At 34.3% G+C, this 18,421-nt stretch overlaps 2 protein-coding genes across 4 annotated transcripts; both read left to right on the top strand.

Moving 5' to 3' along the window:
- The first annotated feature begins 5,007 nt into the window (after positions 1–5,007).
- LOC120626277 (neurotrophin 1-like) lies at positions 5,008–11,749 on the top strand. 2 transcript variants are annotated; one of them, XM_039893720.1, is made up of 6 exons: positions 5,008–5,085; positions 6,651–6,681; positions 7,759–7,847; positions 8,840–8,941; positions 9,693–9,793; positions 11,549–11,749. In XM_039893720.1, exons 1-6 carry the CDS (start codon positions 5,047–5,049, stop codon positions 11,721–11,723), a joined length of 537 nt encoding a protein of 178 aa, XP_039749654.1. In that variant the 5' UTR covers positions 5,008–5,046; the 3' UTR covers positions 11,724–11,749. The 2 variants fall into 2 exon arrangements, with proteins under 2 accessions (XP_039749654.1, XP_039749655.1); XM_039893721.1 differs by lacking the exon at positions 5,008–5,085 and adding an exon at positions 5,779–5,886.
- Positions 11,750–13,164: 1,415 nt separating this feature from the next.
- LOC120626278 (protein CutA homolog) lies at positions 13,165–17,452 on the top strand. 2 transcript variants are annotated; one of them, XM_039893724.1, is made up of 4 exons: positions 13,293–13,369; positions 14,649–14,821; positions 15,059–15,217; positions 16,165–17,452. In XM_039893724.1, the coding sequence occupies exons 2-4, from the start codon at positions 14,726–14,728 to the stop codon at positions 16,327–16,329; spliced, it is 420 nt and encodes a 139-aa protein (XP_039749658.1). In that variant the 5' UTR covers positions 13,293–13,369; positions 14,649–14,725; the 3' UTR covers positions 16,330–17,452. The 2 variants fall into 2 exon arrangements, with proteins under 2 accessions (XP_039749656.1, XP_039749658.1); XM_039893722.1 differs by lacking the exon at positions 14,649–14,821 and having other exon boundaries at positions 13,165–13,369; positions 15,060–15,217.
- The last annotated feature ends 969 nt before the right edge of the window (positions 17,453–18,421 follow it).

Below are 18,421 nucleotides of genomic sequence, written 5' to 3'. Positions count from 1 at the left end.
TGGGCCGTTCGATTCCCACAACTGGACAATATTTGTGTGATGAACATGAATGTTTTTCAGTGTCTGGGTGTTTATCTATATATTATAAGTATTTATGTATATTATTCATAAAAATTATTCATCAGTTATCTTAGTACCCATAACACAAGCTACGCTTACTTTGGGACTAGATGGCGATGTGTGTATTGTCGTAGTATATTTAAAAACTTTACTTAAAAAACAAAATTTACATTAATATTTTCGTTTGTTGAGAGAGTGATAAATTTTGTCATAATAATGTTTGTATATTCTACATTCAAGATGTGCCATCAGCCCAGTCGAAATTGCTATTGGAAAAAATATATGGAGTCTGCATAAGAATTAGTTTAAGGGCTTATTTTATAAGACAGCTAAATTGTATTAATGATAATTATATTGGTACCTGATTACCGATTACATTCTTGTCTTTCATTTAAACACAGTACCTACAGTTATTGTTAGCTTAAGATTTGCATGCTCGCAATCGATGTTTCATTTGCAAGCATCAAAACTTGGTAACGTCAAAGCAAAATAGACCTTATTTGGTTTTCTTTCGAATCGCAATTTTTGTAATCCAGTTCTTTGTTTGGCCAAGAGTGCTTATGAAATTAGGAAAATTTTGGACTTTAAAATAGGTTAGTATACATTGCATACTGATAGTGAAACCGACCTTTGATTAGGACTGTAAAAATCTTATAGGAAGGGTAATCTCTAAAAATGAATAATAAATATTCGTAATTAATTCATTGTTCGTATAATAATCTTGTATATACTGTTAATTTGATAGTAGGTACTTGTATAAAGATATTGTGTCTAACGTCTCCTAGATGCAGATCTTGCACCGGCAACTAAGTACTGTTTTGTCTAGATATCAAGGATTAATTTTTCATATATTCATTAGGCCCGCCTCGCCCTGCGACTACTATAAGGGGCGATGCGTTCGGACACTCAGCACTCCGAAGCCGGAGTGTTAATATCGTGTCCATATGAAAGGTAGTGCTGATGATGTGTAAAGGCATTGTGGAGGCAAACTTTTGAGATATATACGTACTACTGATAATTTGAACTTTTAAGAAGTGGAATATGGAAGTTACGATTTAGGAATAAATCGTTTTTCTGTTCACGTGGTGTTGTGAACGGAGTGTTATTTGAAATAATGCAACGGGGCGATACTCTAATAGTTGAGTTAGTACTGCATCGCCCTGTGATGCTATGACGTGATGCAATAACATGGTTAACATAATGTGATTCTAATATGTTGTTTTATGTTAGGCTGGGTTTTAGGCCTGTTGCATACTAGTCCCCGCAGTGAGCCGCGCCCTGCCTCGACGTCTAACGTGCAGAACGCGCTCACAATCGACTTGTTTCTAGTCCGAGCTCGGGTAGGAGTCCACCGTTGCAATGCGTGTGTTTGGGCTCGCAACTACCATTAATTCAATAAGAGATATTGGTCCCATAAAGACTTCTTCCTATACTAAGAGGAAGGAGTGATACATAGTGAATCCACTATGCCGTTTAACGGAAATATGAATGTCTGAAGCAGAGAGAAGTTGAATATGCTATAAAGTATTGAATGATGAGGAGATTGAGACATTATATTGATAATGGGATCTAGTGGTTATCTAAATCCTATTTTTATGCCAATAGAAATCTAGTCTTGTGAACTCGTTGCTTCTGACGCTCTAAAAGTCTTGAGTTTTTATGGGACAACAAGCTTGGGGTCTTAGCCTCTGGATGATCATGTATGTGCCAGTATTATTTAAGAAATTACGAAACCTTACGGAGATATCTTTAATAGGACCCAGTTGGCTTAGTTACACAATGTATATGTGTATAAAATATATATTTTTTTAAAGTACACTGAAATTCTTTAATAAATTTCGTTGATATTATGAATGTGTATCTATTATTTTAACAGTAACAGAGCTTAAGCCGAACATGAGGCTCAGGCGACACGACGATTGGGGTTTCGGACGGTGATTATTCCGCACGCCGTCGCCTCTGGTGTGAGCCCACGGCCGGATAACATCAGAAGTCGGATACCTCGTCTTCTCCGGCGAAGACGCTGTGTAGAGGTTGATTGTGTGAAAATGGACACGAGGTGGCATAGGACGGGTTCATATCCTGCAAAGTTTTGCTTTGACGATGGTTTTTCACTGACCTTAAACGGGAGCTATGATGACACGCTCAAGCGTACCGATAGGAAGATCCTCCAAGCGAGTGTTTGTGCTCGGGGACCGAGTTGTCGAATTTCGAACTTTTTCGACGGTCGATAGACTTATTTTTTGAACCGAGGCTTTATAGCCATACTAAACTGCCATACATCGACTGTTAGAATATTCTACATTCTGCTTTCTAAACATACTCACAACCGCTTCTGCTCGAGATTTTTACGGGTCCGCTATCGAATTGGGATGTGCTTCGTGGCCTGCAAAAGAGAAGTTGTACATTTGGTCAACCTTTAGGGAACACTTCGTTAGCGCGATGCAGGATCATTTGTGGCGCCATCTAGTTTGGTAATTTGAGACCACCACAACCATCAGGCAAGGCATCTGCTTGGCCCGTCAATTTTTTTAATAAAAAAATGATCACCTACGCTGTATTGGCGGTATTTGGACTTGCCTACAAGCACAATCTGATGCTGGCGATATTGCTTGCAACGGATTGCCAAGCTATGAATTGCCCAATGCATAGACCGCCTTATTGATGACCCGGCATACCAAGTGCCATATAAAATTAATTTGATTGTAGGTATTCTTATGAGATCACTTTTAATCCTCATCGGACGCCATGGATTCAAATTAAACCAGAGTGTTAATTTTCATACAAAATTCCCACGTTCCACGCCTTTCCCTTTGGGGTGTTTCCTATTTTTTTCTCTAAACCACCGAGGCGTACATTTCCAATGTGTCGAGCGATTTTCGAGTGCTTGCGAGACTAATGCACTGCATTGTTATAATATATAATACTACCTGTTATTTACTTTGCTTAAATTATGGAAACAGATGAAGTATAACGGTTTTTCATCGTCAATAACTGCAACGGTACTATACTTCAATGGCACGCCTTTTAATCTAGACTTGTATATTAAAAAAGGCCAATACCATTTTCGATTCTTGGTCATGTGCTCTATTCTATTCTTTATGGTCTTTCCACTTCCCTTTATCATAAAGAACGTGTTATCTTTTCTCTTCATCTTGACTCATCTTTTTGCGGCGCTTGCGTTTGAGACTCTGGGCCCGTGGTCTTCGGACACGAAACATTTTATTAACATCGTGTCCCAACAATTGGTCCTGACGTCTTAATTACCTACCTACCTACGACCTAAGAGCTGGCGCTTATTTAGCCCAACGGCTAAGTCTAGCAATTCAAAGGGGCAATAGCGCCAGAATTTTGGGTACCATGCCCATAAGTGTTGTGTGAGTTAGACGGGTTATATTTATTGTAAATATTAATTTAAGTTTGTAATTATTATTTCCCAAGAAAAATATATTTTTCGTTGGTTCATTAATAAATAAATAAGGTCCGTTCTGTCTTCAAATTTTAGTTTATAAATTTAGTTTTGTTGTAATTAGTCCCAAGTTTCATTAGTTGAATTTTTAGTACACACTTTAATAGTATAGAAATATTTGTGCCTTATATTGTTTAATGGTAGGTTAATTAAGATCATTTTACCCGTTACTATCATCAAGAAAATGTATAACATATAATTTACAGAAGTCTGGAATTCCCATATTATTATGTTAATAAGTACTTCGTGTTTAAAGATTGCGAGCATGACTACAGTATGTACCTATACCAACGAAATATAAATAGCATTACCCTAGAAAAGGGAATAGCACACAAAATTAACATAGAATATATAAAGTTACAGATTCATTTTCATAAGCATTTCCACAAATATGAACACTGCATTTTGCACCGATTCCAGAAATTTCTTGTGGGATATAATTTATATTAATATGCTTAGTATTTATACTATCACAGAAAGCTCAACTACGACTTGGTTGTTTATGCTTTATATATTTTGCTTTGCGGCCGGAATTAATCAACAGAAGGGGTTTTTTATCATGATAACGCTAGACCTCACACATCTTTAGCCACTCAGCAAAAATTAAGAGAGTTTGGCTGGGAGGTGTTAATGCATCCGCCGTATAGTCCTGAACTTGCACCTTCAGATTTCCACCTGTTTCGGTCTCTTCAGAAATGTTCAGGCAGTGTCAGGTTAATATCACGAGAGGACTACCAAAAGTACTTGTCGCGGTTATTTGATCAAAAGCCCCAAAATTTCTATAGCAATGGGATAATATCCCCTGCCTACAAAATGGCAAAAAGTTATAGAACAAAATGGTACCAACATACTCTAGTTAAATTTAAATAAACTGTAATAAAAAAAAGAGTGTGTTTACTTATGTACACGCGTTAGAAGTTATACTTCTATGGCGTAGTGATTGACGATAGATATTAAAATTAATCAAAAAGATTTTATTTAAATTAAAAAGGTTTTATTAACGTAATAATATTTATTTGTCACACTGTTTGTACTGTTACGAAACACGTGTTCTAAATATAAAAATACTAGAATATACAACTTGAACATAGTTATCGATTTTCATGTCACCTAGAACTAACTTTACGATGTAGAATTCAGGTGTCGCATGGGCGCGCGTTGTAAAAATTCACTCTCATAATTTTTCTCCATCGCGCCAAAAGGAGTACCTATAACTTCAAAAATGTTTTGAATTTTCTTAAGAAATGCGAAGAAACTTTTTCCCCAACCTAATATGTACAAGTATAGCAAGTTATGCTTATTTTTGATTGATGACAACCTTGCTTGTTAATAATTCAAAAGATTACAGATAGATTGAAAGTATTTAATTAATGTCAGGCAAGAAAAGGTCAGTTGTATAGGTCTTAAGTTTGTCTCATAACAAATGACGTAATTACCTACTGAGTACAAATTAAATGTACGTTTGTACGCGACAATAATGTCACACTTTAGTAGACTGTAGTATTTGGAGGATAACTATGGCTCTACCACGTGTAATTGTTTCGGCTTTACAATTTGTGAGTATTATTGACATAATATTCTGTCCGTCGTCGTTTTATATAGTATTTATAAGGAATCGGTATCTAGCCTATCTCTATTTGGTTTCCATATACTAAAATATTTTATGTTTTATTTTTCCCAAGTACTCGTAACATGCGTATTATTAGTTATAAAGCTTTAAATAAAACGGCTCATTGGCGCAGTGGGCAGCGAACCTGCTTTCTGAGTCTAAGGCCGTGGGTTCGATTCCCACAACTGGACAATGTTTATGTGTTGATGAATATTTTTATGAATTATATATACATAAATACCTAGAAAATAAATATAAACACCCAGACACTGAAAAACACTTATGCTCATCACACAAACATTTTCCAGTGGTGGGAATCGAACCCACGGTCTTGGACTCAGAAAGCAGGGTCGCTGCCCACTGCGCCAGTCGGCCGTCGATTATTAAGTTCATAACATAATTCAAAATTCAAAATTCATTTATTTCAAGTAGGCCTAATACAAGCACTTTTGAAACGTCAAGTCTGTCCGTGTGTAGTGACTCTACCACCGGTTCGGAAGGCAGATTCTACCGAGAAGAAGGTATAAATATCGCTTCTCAGTAATAATTTGAAATAAGTATTTTATCCTTATTCGAATTAAGGTAAATGCCTATTTATGTTATGTTATTGTATTAAATAATATACCTATAATCCGGCCGCCGCGCTGTAAGAACGCGTTCCTGATATCTCTTAGTTTGTCGTTATATATAACAATAAAAAACAGTTGCCATAACCTTGTAACAGCGAACTATGGATTTTAAAATACAGGTATAGTTTTCTCATTTATCTTATCTTACATCTTTAAACGAGCAATTCTTGTATATACATAAATGATAATCCTTCTTTATTAGACCAAATAAACAATACAAATATTTTAATCGTAAATTAACGTTATTTCAAAGTTTACAAAGCTGTGCCTTGCCTAAAAGCGAGAAGGCCACAGCAACTATTCTGCATAAAAAAAGCGTTTCTCGAACGCGTGATGTTTAAAATAGTGTTTTTTTTTTTTAATTGAACTCTAAACGCCGCTAAGGACGTAGGTTTATCCATGAAGGTGCAATGCTTTACCTACACCTCCATGGATTTGACGCAATTGTTTGAGACTTACTATACTGAATATATTATGTTATTTCTTCCATACAACTGTGCCCAAATAACATAATAAGCACTTTAATTCGTATAAGCAATATGGTGTTAATAATTTAACTAACAGTAGCTTCTGCTTCGCAATATATTTATAATAGCAGACTGCTCCGCTCTCATAATAAAATAGATAAATTCTAAAGATTGTTTAACTGTCAAATGATGTCGAAAAAGAGCAATCTGCCGAGTTTCTTGAAGGCAGAATCAGCTTTACGAACGTAGTAGATGGAGTTACTACAAACAGAGCAACTTGAAGTTTCAAAGTGCCTATAAACTACCTATAACATAGTGCCTATAATATACTTGAAATAAATGAATTTTGATTTTCTTATTTTTAATTACACTTAGGTACCTTAAAAGTAATTTATAATCAAAAATTTTATTTTCAGATGTTTATATTGCAAACAACTTTGCCATATGGTATGTATTTCAACCAAATTAATATATAAATATATCTATAACTAGCTGTTGCCCGCGACTTCATCTGCGTTTGATTTGGTTTTTCGTTGTAGTTCTAAAAGAAATTAAAGTATTCAGTATCGCTATGCCTTAAATGAGGTGTTTGCTGCTGTACACAATGTTTGGGCAAAATTAAACACATATTATAACCTCTATAGTACAAAAATAATTATTTAAATCGGTTATAATTTGTCGGAGTTATGTTGTAAAATCGTCAAACACTTTTATCCCCTCTCCCAAAGGAACCTAGCTTAATGTCGAGATAAAAAGTATCCTATAGTACTTCTAACATTTCCAAGAATATGTGTACAAAGTTTCATAAGTATCGGTGTAGTAGTTTTTACGTGAAAGCGTAACAAACAAACTTACATTCACATTTATAATATTTGTAGGGTAGGGATAAATCACCTTTGCCTATCACAGTAATTATTTGCGTCTTGAATAGTCTAGCAGGTTGCAGGTTTCTCCCCGATGTTTTCCTTCGCCGTCTAAGCAAGTGATCTTTTTAATTACATAAAACGCACATAACTTAGAAAATTTAGAGGTGCTCTGAGGTTGGGATTCGAACTCGGCCCCCCGAAATGGTGATATCTGCATATCGTCTGCGAAAGGTGCAAAACTCCTTTGTAGGGTTGAGTATACGCTTCACAACATGATTAGTAAGGTAATTCTTCATTTAAAAAATGTGTAAAAACACGTGTAATTCAGCGAGGTTATTATACATTTGACGAATTCCTTTATGACAAGGTAGATTGGAAGCAGCCAGACTCGCTCTCATCTCGCGCAAGATAGAAAAATGATTGCAAATGTTGATGTTGGAAAAGAGCAATTACTGAGTTTCTTAACTCGATAGAATAAGCTTTTCGAACCGATGGTAGAGTCACTACAAGCATACATACTAGACGTTTCAAAAGTGCTTATAAAGTAGGCCTACTTGAAATAAATTAATTTTGAATTTTGAAAGTTAAGTCGAGCCACTGCGCTATCACCGCTTCCGCTTCTTTATATCAACTTATTTGTTCTAATTAAAAATTTTAGTGCTTGCTTATGACCCCTGTGAAGAATTTGGGATCTGTGAAGACGTCGATAATTACCCCACGGAGCTAGTAAGGGGACTTATTAAAGAGGTGAGATTTATTTTTCCTTTCTATAGGCCACGGAAAATTCCGCGCAGCGATCGCTTCTACTCAGATTTCAGCGAATCATAGCTTCTAAACTGTCGTACATAAACAATATGCAATTAATTGGTCGCTGCGATTGTTCGTTCAAGTACAAACAAAGCTCGTGCTAGTAGAATGCTCCAGTCAATACTTTGTGCAAAAATAAGTATGTGCTTGTCGCTTGCAAAGATAACTTGTGCAATATTTTACCAGACGATATATAAAAGTTTCAGTAGTAATAGAGATTTCGTATCGTCCTTAATCATATTCCTATTAAAGTCCCTGTGCACTTCTGGCCACACGCCTCCTCTAATAGGGGCAATTTCTTAAAGCACGGTCTATCCACGCTTCTCTAATACAAGTTGTTGGGCCATAACGATTATTGAGTATTATGAAAAGTAAGCTTAATTTGCTACACTCCGCGAACAGCAGGAGAATCTGCATGGTGGCTTAACAATTATTCATTGTAAAGTCAACATCTCCGGAGGATGCTCCGGTTTCGGAGCGAAACGCGCGTAGAGGGTACATTGCCGAGGATCTGTTTGGTGAGGAGTATGCGGATTGAAGTAATTATAAATTACACCATACAGATTCTCCGAGTATAGCAAATTAAGCTTAATTTTCATAATATTATATGGATTTCCGCAAAGTAACGCCTGCTTCTATCCAATTATTAAGTATAAAACTATAAAGAAAAATAACTGAGATGGCCTAACGTGTACAAAGCGGCTAAGGGAATATAAATGAAAACAGGCATCATCAACCCGTCTGCCCAGCGTTGTAATTATATACAAAACCGTTGTTGCCACTAGTCCAACGTAATTGGATCTTGATTATGTCACATAATTTTGAAAGTAGGTAATTTAATATCCACGCGATAATTAATGCCGTGCCGTGCTGCAGAAAAGCCTCTTTTCGTGACGCGGAGAGTGAGATTTTAATAACATTTTTTTTTTCAGCTCAAAAGCAAAAACACAATATTCAATAATGATGCGATCGATATGTTCGTAGCAAACAGATTTGATGTTGAAAAGGAAGAGCTATGTGATTTTACTCAACTGGTAATGAATCTAAATATTTATGTTTTTCAATTTTGTATGACGTAACTATTTTCGTTTTTCACTATTACATTCATGAGAACATAAAACCTTACTAATTACTTCACAAATCTATATTCGGAAGAATAGCAGCATTTTTCGGAAACCGTTTGCCGGAAAAATAGCAGCTGATAACAACCCGCGTCAATTTTATTGACAATATTCTCCATATTGACAATAATATTGCCAGTGTGATTGAAAAATTTAAGTATTGGTATTGGTATTATCAATATATATATATATATATATATATATAGGTATGTTGTTATAAGGGGTTGTACACGAAATTCGAAAATTGTTATTATACCTACTAAAACAAGAAAGGAGTAGTATGTATTTAGTTCAAATTAATGAAACAATGTTTCAGAACATGTTTTTGCATTCGGTGATATTTCGGCACACGTAAACAACATTTGTTTCGTGTTATAAAGTCACTTGTAGGCTTCACACCTGTATACCTGTTTAATGCCGTGTAGAAACGGATTAGAGATATGGTTTGAATATAACTGCCATACGTACGTCTCACAGATTAGCCCACTAACATCATAGACTGCATAATCAAATCACACCAGGTGAGGTTGCATTAAACTAGATAAATTTATAAAAAAACAAACACTGCAGGACTATTCCGGCGATATTTCACGTTTAGTAGGTAAATATTAATTTAATTAATGAATTTTTCATTAATGTAGACATTTGTCTTCTTGGTTGGCAGCATATGATCCCAAGGAAAGCCAAGGATTCCAAAGGAATACTGCGTATTATTTTGAATGACTTAAATGATCCTGTCCAAGGATTTAATATTGCCACTTGCAAGTAAGTATGGTTTTCAGCTATTAAATAATATGAAAAAGCTTCAAAAAATGTTTATAATACAAACAAAACCAAAAACAAAATGGACGGACTTATCAAGGACATGTCAAGATCCTTGCGAGTAGCGTTTTGAGTGTGAGCAGTGAGCAACTCCGAAGCTTTTTAGTCACTAACTCCAGTGTACAAGGTACTATGTACTGACCACTTTTCGAGTAGGTACCACCAACACCGAAAGCAACAGTTACTAGACATCATTACACTCTGCATGTCATTCATTCAACCTTCCCTATCCCTCAGTGTCGATAGGAAATAAAAAAATAATTATTATTTTTATTAACTTTAATTATTAGTTTAGTGCAATGTCCTAAAAACATGTAAAAAAAAAGCCCGGTGCACGTCTCAGCTTACAGTAACTTAGTCGCTAGCTGATAGCTCACAAAATTTCGTTCTCTTTCTAAATTTTAAGGTTAACGTTTAAAACCTTATAAATAGATATATCTGTATTCTGTCCTATTCAAAACCTACTGTCCGTTCATCCATGCTTGACGCCTGTACTTATTGGCAGTATTCTGTGATGCAAATATGAATATGAAACGGGCCCAAAAATGAGGGAATTATTATTTTATTTGTAATTATTCAAATAAATTATTTTGTAATAAGATCCAAAAAAGACATCGTGTTTTTTCATACAGGTTACTATTATATTAGCCTGCAAAAATAAAAAATGATAAATATTACTAAAATAATAAATATTATTTAAACAGCCCACGAAACCGACGACAAAAATACGATAAGGTGGTAGTGTAGAGGGTAGAGGGTACCTACACTACACATCTACCAAAAACAACATTAATTAACAGTCATGACCGAAAAACACAGTCATTTAATTTAATTTTTTTAATTTAAAAACGTGTATCGCGTATAGTTTAGTAACGTAACTGTATACACAAATATGTAAACTTTCACTGGTAAAATCTAAATATTAATATTGACGGCCGATTGGCGCAGTTTGTAGCGACCCTGCTTTTTGAGCCCAAGGCCGTGGATTCGATTCCCACTATGTGTGATGAGCATGAATGTTTTTAAATGGCTGGGTGTTTATGTGTATTTTCCAAATTTAGTTAGGTATATAATTCATAAAAATATTTATCAGGCATCTTAGTACCCATAACACAAGCTATGCTTACTTTGGGGCTAGATGGCGATGTGTGTATTGTCGTAGTATATTGATTATTTTTTATAAATATCCTATTTATGGCGGCAACTCGGGGAATGTAAATTAAGCTTTTTTCCGCTTTTTCTTTTATAAAAATGATTAAAGTGGTAGAATTGCAACCGATGAAACTAAACGATGAAGTCTAGGGAAAGAGCAAGAATCGATCATGCATCAAGTTACGTTGGACGGATAATACAAAGTAGGCACAGACAACGGAACATAACTTTATGATAAGCAAGCAATAGTTCAATAGATTGTGCAACAAGTGCATAATACATTGAATATTGTATATAAGTTAAACCGAAGATTTATAAAAGATTAATGACCAAGTTATACACGGCACTACATATCGATTGCGAAGAAATGTGTTTTGTAATTTTACACTTATAATGCATTTAGCATTAGATAAACTTTTTGTCTGCATACATTAATTATAAATGACAACAGCACAAGAAGTGAAAATGTTTTTTTATATTTTCTCTATAATTAAGATCACTTGTGACTACACAAAGTATGATATTAACCTTTTTTGTTTTTTTTAGTAAAAGGAATTCAAAATGTACAGATTTACTTGGATTCTCAGCAACCCACAAAGGTGTCTGTATTCAGAAATTCACGTTGCGTGAAATGTATTATTTAGATGATAATAATCAAACTGCAAGAACTCATTTTAAAATCCCCATATGTTGTTCTTGTATGTTAAATCCCATTAATTAAGTAGACAATAAACATATTAGCTTTAATGGCCTATTTTATTTCGTAAAAATGTGTATTAATGCAGATTTTTAAAGTAGCGGTTTCCCGCAACTTTGTTCGCTATTCTACAGAATGCACCCTAAATGCGTCGCTGTATGCGATATTACGTCTTTGTTCGGTGCAAATGACGTTAAATAGCCTAATAATCTTCTTTGAGAATTGGGCTATAAAAACAAAAGGATTTTCAAATCCGACTGACCGTTCCTAAGATTGAGTAAGTATTCTGACGGCCTGTATACACAGCCCGTTGCAGTGATGCAGTCTTCCATATTAATGTTTTGGCCACGATTGCCATGGCTCGTGCGGAGCAAAAAAGTGTAGAAAGGGATGGGCAGAAAGTATTTCAGCTCTTTTCACCACCATAAGATTTTTTTATTATGCAAAAAACAAATAATCAGCTGACCACATTAGACAAGATGGCGAGTAGACGAAGTGCAAAAAACGATGCAACAAATGACTCACGCGTCAAGGTAAGTTAAGCGGTAAATGTATTTAACATAGTGGCAAAACAGCACAATGCACTTTGTCAGTGTCGACTGTCCAGTAACTTGGAAAATAGCATAGCCTGAGGCAATAAAGAGCTGAAATATTGACAGAAGTTAAAAAAAAATACTAAACTATAGGTATTATAGTGCCCATCTCATTACTCAATAACCGTAGTCAAATACTCATAATTAAACTATTCTACTATAAATATTTTATAAATTATAATACTGAATAGTATAGTCAATGATATTTGCCTGTCCTGAAGGATACAAAGAAAAGACAATATCTTATCTTTAATCTTCATTGTAATATGTAATATCCCATTGGTCTTTTTCCATAGCATCTGTGACTAACTTTTAGAAACTGTACTTATGGAGGGTAGAGGTAAGGAGAGTCATCTGTGTATATGTAAAAGGGTCGTCAAAATGTATTAAATTAGGATGGCGCCACATTTGCATCAGGGTAACTCTTAAAAGAAGCGCCAAATATAAATATTGTTAGAGTAGGCTTGAAAAATAAACAAGGAAGTATGGAGATACAAGGAAGTAAGGTTATATTTACCACAATATTTTGTACAACGTAAGTTGTGGAAATTCTCAATAATTAACTACTTTAGTCGATAATGACATTAAATTTTTTAACTCGGCATACTTCAATTCATCTACGATTGCTACATTCATACCATACCCTGTGCATCCACCAGCGCCATTGTGGAGGATTTTTGAACTGTTATTTAGCTCAACAACTGGACACTTTTTCAACTTTTCTCCCATATAAGATGACTCTCCTTACCTCTACCCTCCATAACTGTACTGTAAAGTGAGAAGATTTATTAATATTCATTTACTAGTCTGTGGATACTACCACCAATATTCTTTAACTTAATACAATAGTCTTTGTTGTCCTTTCAGTCATTGGATAATGGTCTGTGGTGAAAAGTATTTCTCGTAAAAACAAAAATAAATGTGCTGTGAAAACTGATTTTACTCAAAAAACAGTCAAGCTTAAAATGCTCAGTAGTGTGAATAGGAAATACCTATTTACATTTTATTTCTCTATTATACGACCCTGCTTTATATTGGCTCAATCGAATATGACTTCTTCGGGCAGTGTGGATGCCGGTAATTATACAAAATATATGTAGCTTATCAATAAAGTATACGCAACTAGATTGTGCCATGTGGTTAGTGGTGCCGGCAGATCAGAATACAGTAGTCACCACCCTTCCTCTTACCGAGTGGGTCGAATTAAGCGGCTAAGGGAATATAAGATAGAATGAGCTTTATTCAATGAATGAGGGTTATTCAAGGGGCGGATAAACAAATTCCTTAAAAGCCGGCAACGCATCGGTGGCTCCTCTGGTGCTGCAGATGTTTATGGGCGGCGGTGATCACTTACCATCAGGTGACCCACTTGCTCGTTTGCCCGCTATTAATATAAAATAAAAAAATGAGCAACAGCAGCATCACTACTACAATCTACTGCGATTACAAACCAGTCCTTCAGTCTACCAATGGACTGTTGCAGGCTACTGATGATGATAACTAGATTTATATCACTACTAGCTGTTGCCCGCGACTTCGTCTGCGTTTGATTTTGTTTTTTGATATGGCATTCAATTTAGTTGTAGTTCTAAAAAAATTTAAAGTATTCAGTATCGCTCAGCTTTAAATGAGGGGTTTGCTGCTGTCCGTTCTGGAGTTCTGTCCTCTATCTCCAACCACATTCATCAGATCAACACAAAGTCTGGGCAAAATTAAACACATTATATTATAACGTCTATAGTACAAAAATAATTATTTCAATCGGTTATAATTTGTCGGAGTTATGGTGTAAAATTGTCAAACACCTTCCTCCATCTCCTCTCCCAAAGGAACCGAGCTTAATGTAGGGTTAAAAAGTATCCTATATTACTTCTAAAACTTCCAAGAATATGTGTACAAAGTTTCATGAGGATGGGTTATGTAGTTTTTGCATGAAAGCATAACAAAGAAACTTACATTCACATTTATGATATTAGTAAAAAAGTATCCTATATTACTTCTAACACTTCCAAGAATATGTGTACAAAGTTTCACTGATTTCAAGCAGTAATTTTAGGGTGTAACATTTGGCATTACAGGTGTGTTAGTTGTGTGCTAGGATAATAATGTATTATCATCATGATATCAACCCATTACCCGGCCACGACAGGGCATGAGTCACCTCCCACAATAAAAAGGGCTAAGGGTTAAGGCCAGCCCATCACACCCAGTGATGAAGGTGGTGGAAGGATTCCAAAAAGCGAGGCCCTTCCATTGCAATAATCTATATTGAGACGAAATATTACTCTGCCATAATTATGGATGTGTAATATTTTAAGCTAATCCTTTTAAGCTAATGTCCAGCTGCTTGGCACAGGTGCTCTCATTGAAGCGGGAAAACCACACTGGTGTGGGTAAAATATTTATGCTTCATTACGTCTCGCAAACTGAAGAATGAATAAGAGAGTGAGGAGTGCATATGTCACCTGCACCAAATGGGCAGATTATATAAAGTGGGTAAAATCTTCAAAACAAGTTATACAAAATGATGACAAGGTATTATATTATGAAAATGGAACTTAATTTTCTTAATTCCTCTAAAAATAGAATCTGTATGGTGTAATTTACAATTTCTTTAATTGTTATACACATACATAATGTACCCTCAGGAGATGTTTTTTTTGCAATGAAATTCTGCAAAGTAACGCCTGATTGTATCCTATACTTATGTATGGCATTAAACAATGGAGTGCCTATAAATTTAATCTGTGTCTTTTAAATTTTTCAGATAAATTTTCTGTGGCATATGTGACAGTACCAAGTAAAGATGTGGGTAAATCAATTGCACTTGGCTTAGTCAAAAATAAGTTAGCTGCCTGTGTCAACATTGTGCCTGAAGTTACATCCATATATGAGTGGGAGGACGAAATAAATGAAGATACTGAGGTAATTTATATTCAACTAATGCTCACTCACATACATACTAAAGTCGGATTATGAATTCACTGGAGTAAACTGACATTCTTTACACATTTTCACATTCTTTACACAAATTTTAAAGTAGTTGATCAAATAAAATACATTAATTTTCTGCTGCATGAAATAGCATCAATTTATTGTATTGATACTACTGCATCATCTCTCCGTTCACTTACTCATTTATAAATGTGAGCTCTCCAGGTGGGAGTAAGGTTGAACACCCTGCAGGGCAATTTAGGAATTTATTATTAATAAGTTTTCTCTGCTCTGGTCTGGTGGTAGAATTCACCTGTAGCTAGTTACCGACAAAGACTTGTCACAAAGTGATTTAGCCTCTGAGTATATGTTTACTCAAAGTAAGTAATTAGTATTAAGTGTATGCCAGCAGTATATATCAAATAGCCCTCTACAATGTAAGACTGCATTTTTCAAATTCAAATTTAAACTCTATAATTCTTCTATCATGGAGGGTGGTACGGTAAGGGCAGGCACTTATGAAGCGTTTTTATGATATGTTTACTCAATTGTAAGGTTATTTTGATAACTAAACTTAAACTAAACCTAAAACTACTAGGCTTCCAAACATGCCCTGGTCTAAGAGCCCAACAAACATAGCCGGTTTTTTTGTTATCAACATCTTACCGTCTAATGATTTTTGAAATGATCTGACAGTCAATTAATATTAAGCTAGCGAAGTAAGAGCAATTCATACCCAAGCTTTTTATTGTTTATTTTTATCCTCAATATTATAATAGGATTGTTCGGTAAGCTCACTTTTTATATATATATACTTCAAATTTACAGAAAAGCATTTTGTTGAGATTGCAGTCAAGGGCTAACTTGTGGGGAATAAAATAAAGTGATCAAGATTTTGCTCCTGATTTTCTTAAATAATTTTTCTATATTATTTCCAGGCTCTACTTATGATAAAGACCCGCACTTCTCAAGTGGACCAGTTGACGGAATATGTGAGATCAGTGCATCCATATGAGGTATGCGAAGTCATATCATTGCCAATCAAGAATGGAAATCCGCCCTACTTGAAATGGATCGGCGACATGGTGCCTGAAAAGAGTTAAAAGTGTTATGTTAATTTTAAATTATTATGCTTGTAGTTTTGTTGTTATTCATATTAGTTATTTTTAAGTGAAATGAAATCTATAAAGTGTGATTATATGTACAAATAAGTAGTTATTTTAAGTATGGTTGTTTAAAAAATATTAAGTAATTGTTGTATGTATTTATTTTGTGGCTTTGCTTTTTTTTTAAATAAAGTAAGATACAATTTAAAAAGGGTTTTGTAACATTTAGTATGTTTAAGAGAAACTTTCATCCCCTTTAAAGGGGCTTATAAAGGGTATGAAATTTGTTATAACATGCTAATCTCTGGAAATTCAAGTCAGATTTCCAATATCTTATTGTCAAACAATAGGTTAATTTTTAACGAAGACTTGGCTTTATAACTATTTAATATTAAGCCCTTAGGAGGTTTATTAATTAATTAAGGGATGAATGTTTGTATGAAAGTACGTCATTATTCGAAATATACCAATATATTATTTAAAACGAGCGATAAATATTTGATTAATGTCTTTAAATTAAATTGAATGAAATTACTGCTATATAAATACCCTTGATGATAAAACTAATATTTTCTTTATTAATACTGTGATACTAATGTATCCCAATTTTGTCTCTACCGGCGCGCTGCGAAGTAATACAATATTTGAACACCAAAGCTGATAGTTAGATATATTTCGCGGCGTCATCTAACTTCGATTTTGATTAAATTTTGTGTTTATATTTCAATGGATTCCTGAATAACACTATTGGACCCGCTAGATGGCGGTCCTGTCGGTAACCAAATTTAATTAAATATGTAATGCGCTGCAGTATAAAATAAGAAGTCTAGTTTTCGAGATGTAACGTACATTATATTGGTGATACCTTAATTAAATAACGAAAACTTAAATAAAACTTATTTGTACAAATTGTATTTTAAAGCACATATTGTTTTCGTTCATTCTTATCTAAGTTTACCTTGAAAGCCTAAAAGTGGTAAGGGAAAACATACCAGAAAAATGACTAGACATACCTACCTGAAAAAACCATATGATTTGACGTCGAAGTTTAATCTGTTATCGAGTAGTCTACCGGAAAACAATATGATTATTATAGAAATATATTTTTCTTGGCTAGACACTAGACGCTTCAATAAAAAAAAATTCAAATTAATTGAAATAAAAATAAAGAAATTAATTAATATTATATCTATCTATAATAAAAGAGAAAGTGTGTGGGTATGTTCCGTATAGGCTCCGAAACGGCTGGACCGATTTCAATGAAACTTTCAGGGAATCTCCGGATTGACCTGGCAAGTAATCCTGTAAAGTTTGGTGACGATCGGAGCACTCCTATTTTAGAACTGTCATACTGTCAAATACAGCTTTTATTTACTATGATGATATTCTATTGTTGGGTGTACATGGGTGTAGATAATGATCTTCACTCGATCGAGAAGACAATAGAAGAGAATGAATACGGAGAGCAATAAATGATTTAATATATTATGAGACTTAAATTAAAGATTTAATGATGTTTAAATAAAATAAAGCAAAATCTAGCGCGGCGTAAAAAATTATCTATTTAATAAATATAATTGTTATTCTATTTAAGTCCCAAAGTCTTTTTGATATTGAAATGTGATAACAACTAAGACACCAAGTATCTTTGCATCATTCGTGTCCATACTGTAATACTATAGTGTATCGAAAATGCACTCTTATTTATATCAAAATATCTACCGGCACAACGTCTTGAACATTAGCTGTAAATCAAATATATTTTTTAAGTATATCTTCAAAACTATTTATTAATTTAAAAAGAATTTGTTAAAATGCTAATAAAATTAATAAATTATTAAAAATTTGGAGTTTATAAATTCATCATTTTTGACGACCTCTATGGCGCAGAGGTGAGGGTTGCCGCCTTGTTAGTGGGTGATAACGGTTTCGATTACCGGCAGTGACAGTTTGTAATATATTTTATTTATTTATTTACTTGCAATGATTAGTTTTTTTCAATGTTAATTCCAAATTATATACCATATATAATGTACCAAATTATATCAAGATCGGTGCAGTAGCTGAGCCCGAACATAAATGGAAAGAA

This window comes from Pararge aegeria, chromosome 9 (genome assembly GCF_905163445.1).
Source record: "Pararge aegeria chromosome 9, ilParAegt1.1, whole genome shotgun sequence".
Taxonomy (NCBI): Eukaryota; Metazoa; Arthropoda; class Insecta; order Lepidoptera; family Nymphalidae; genus Pararge; species Pararge aegeria.
This window is presented reverse-complemented; position numbering and strand designations above follow the sequence as displayed.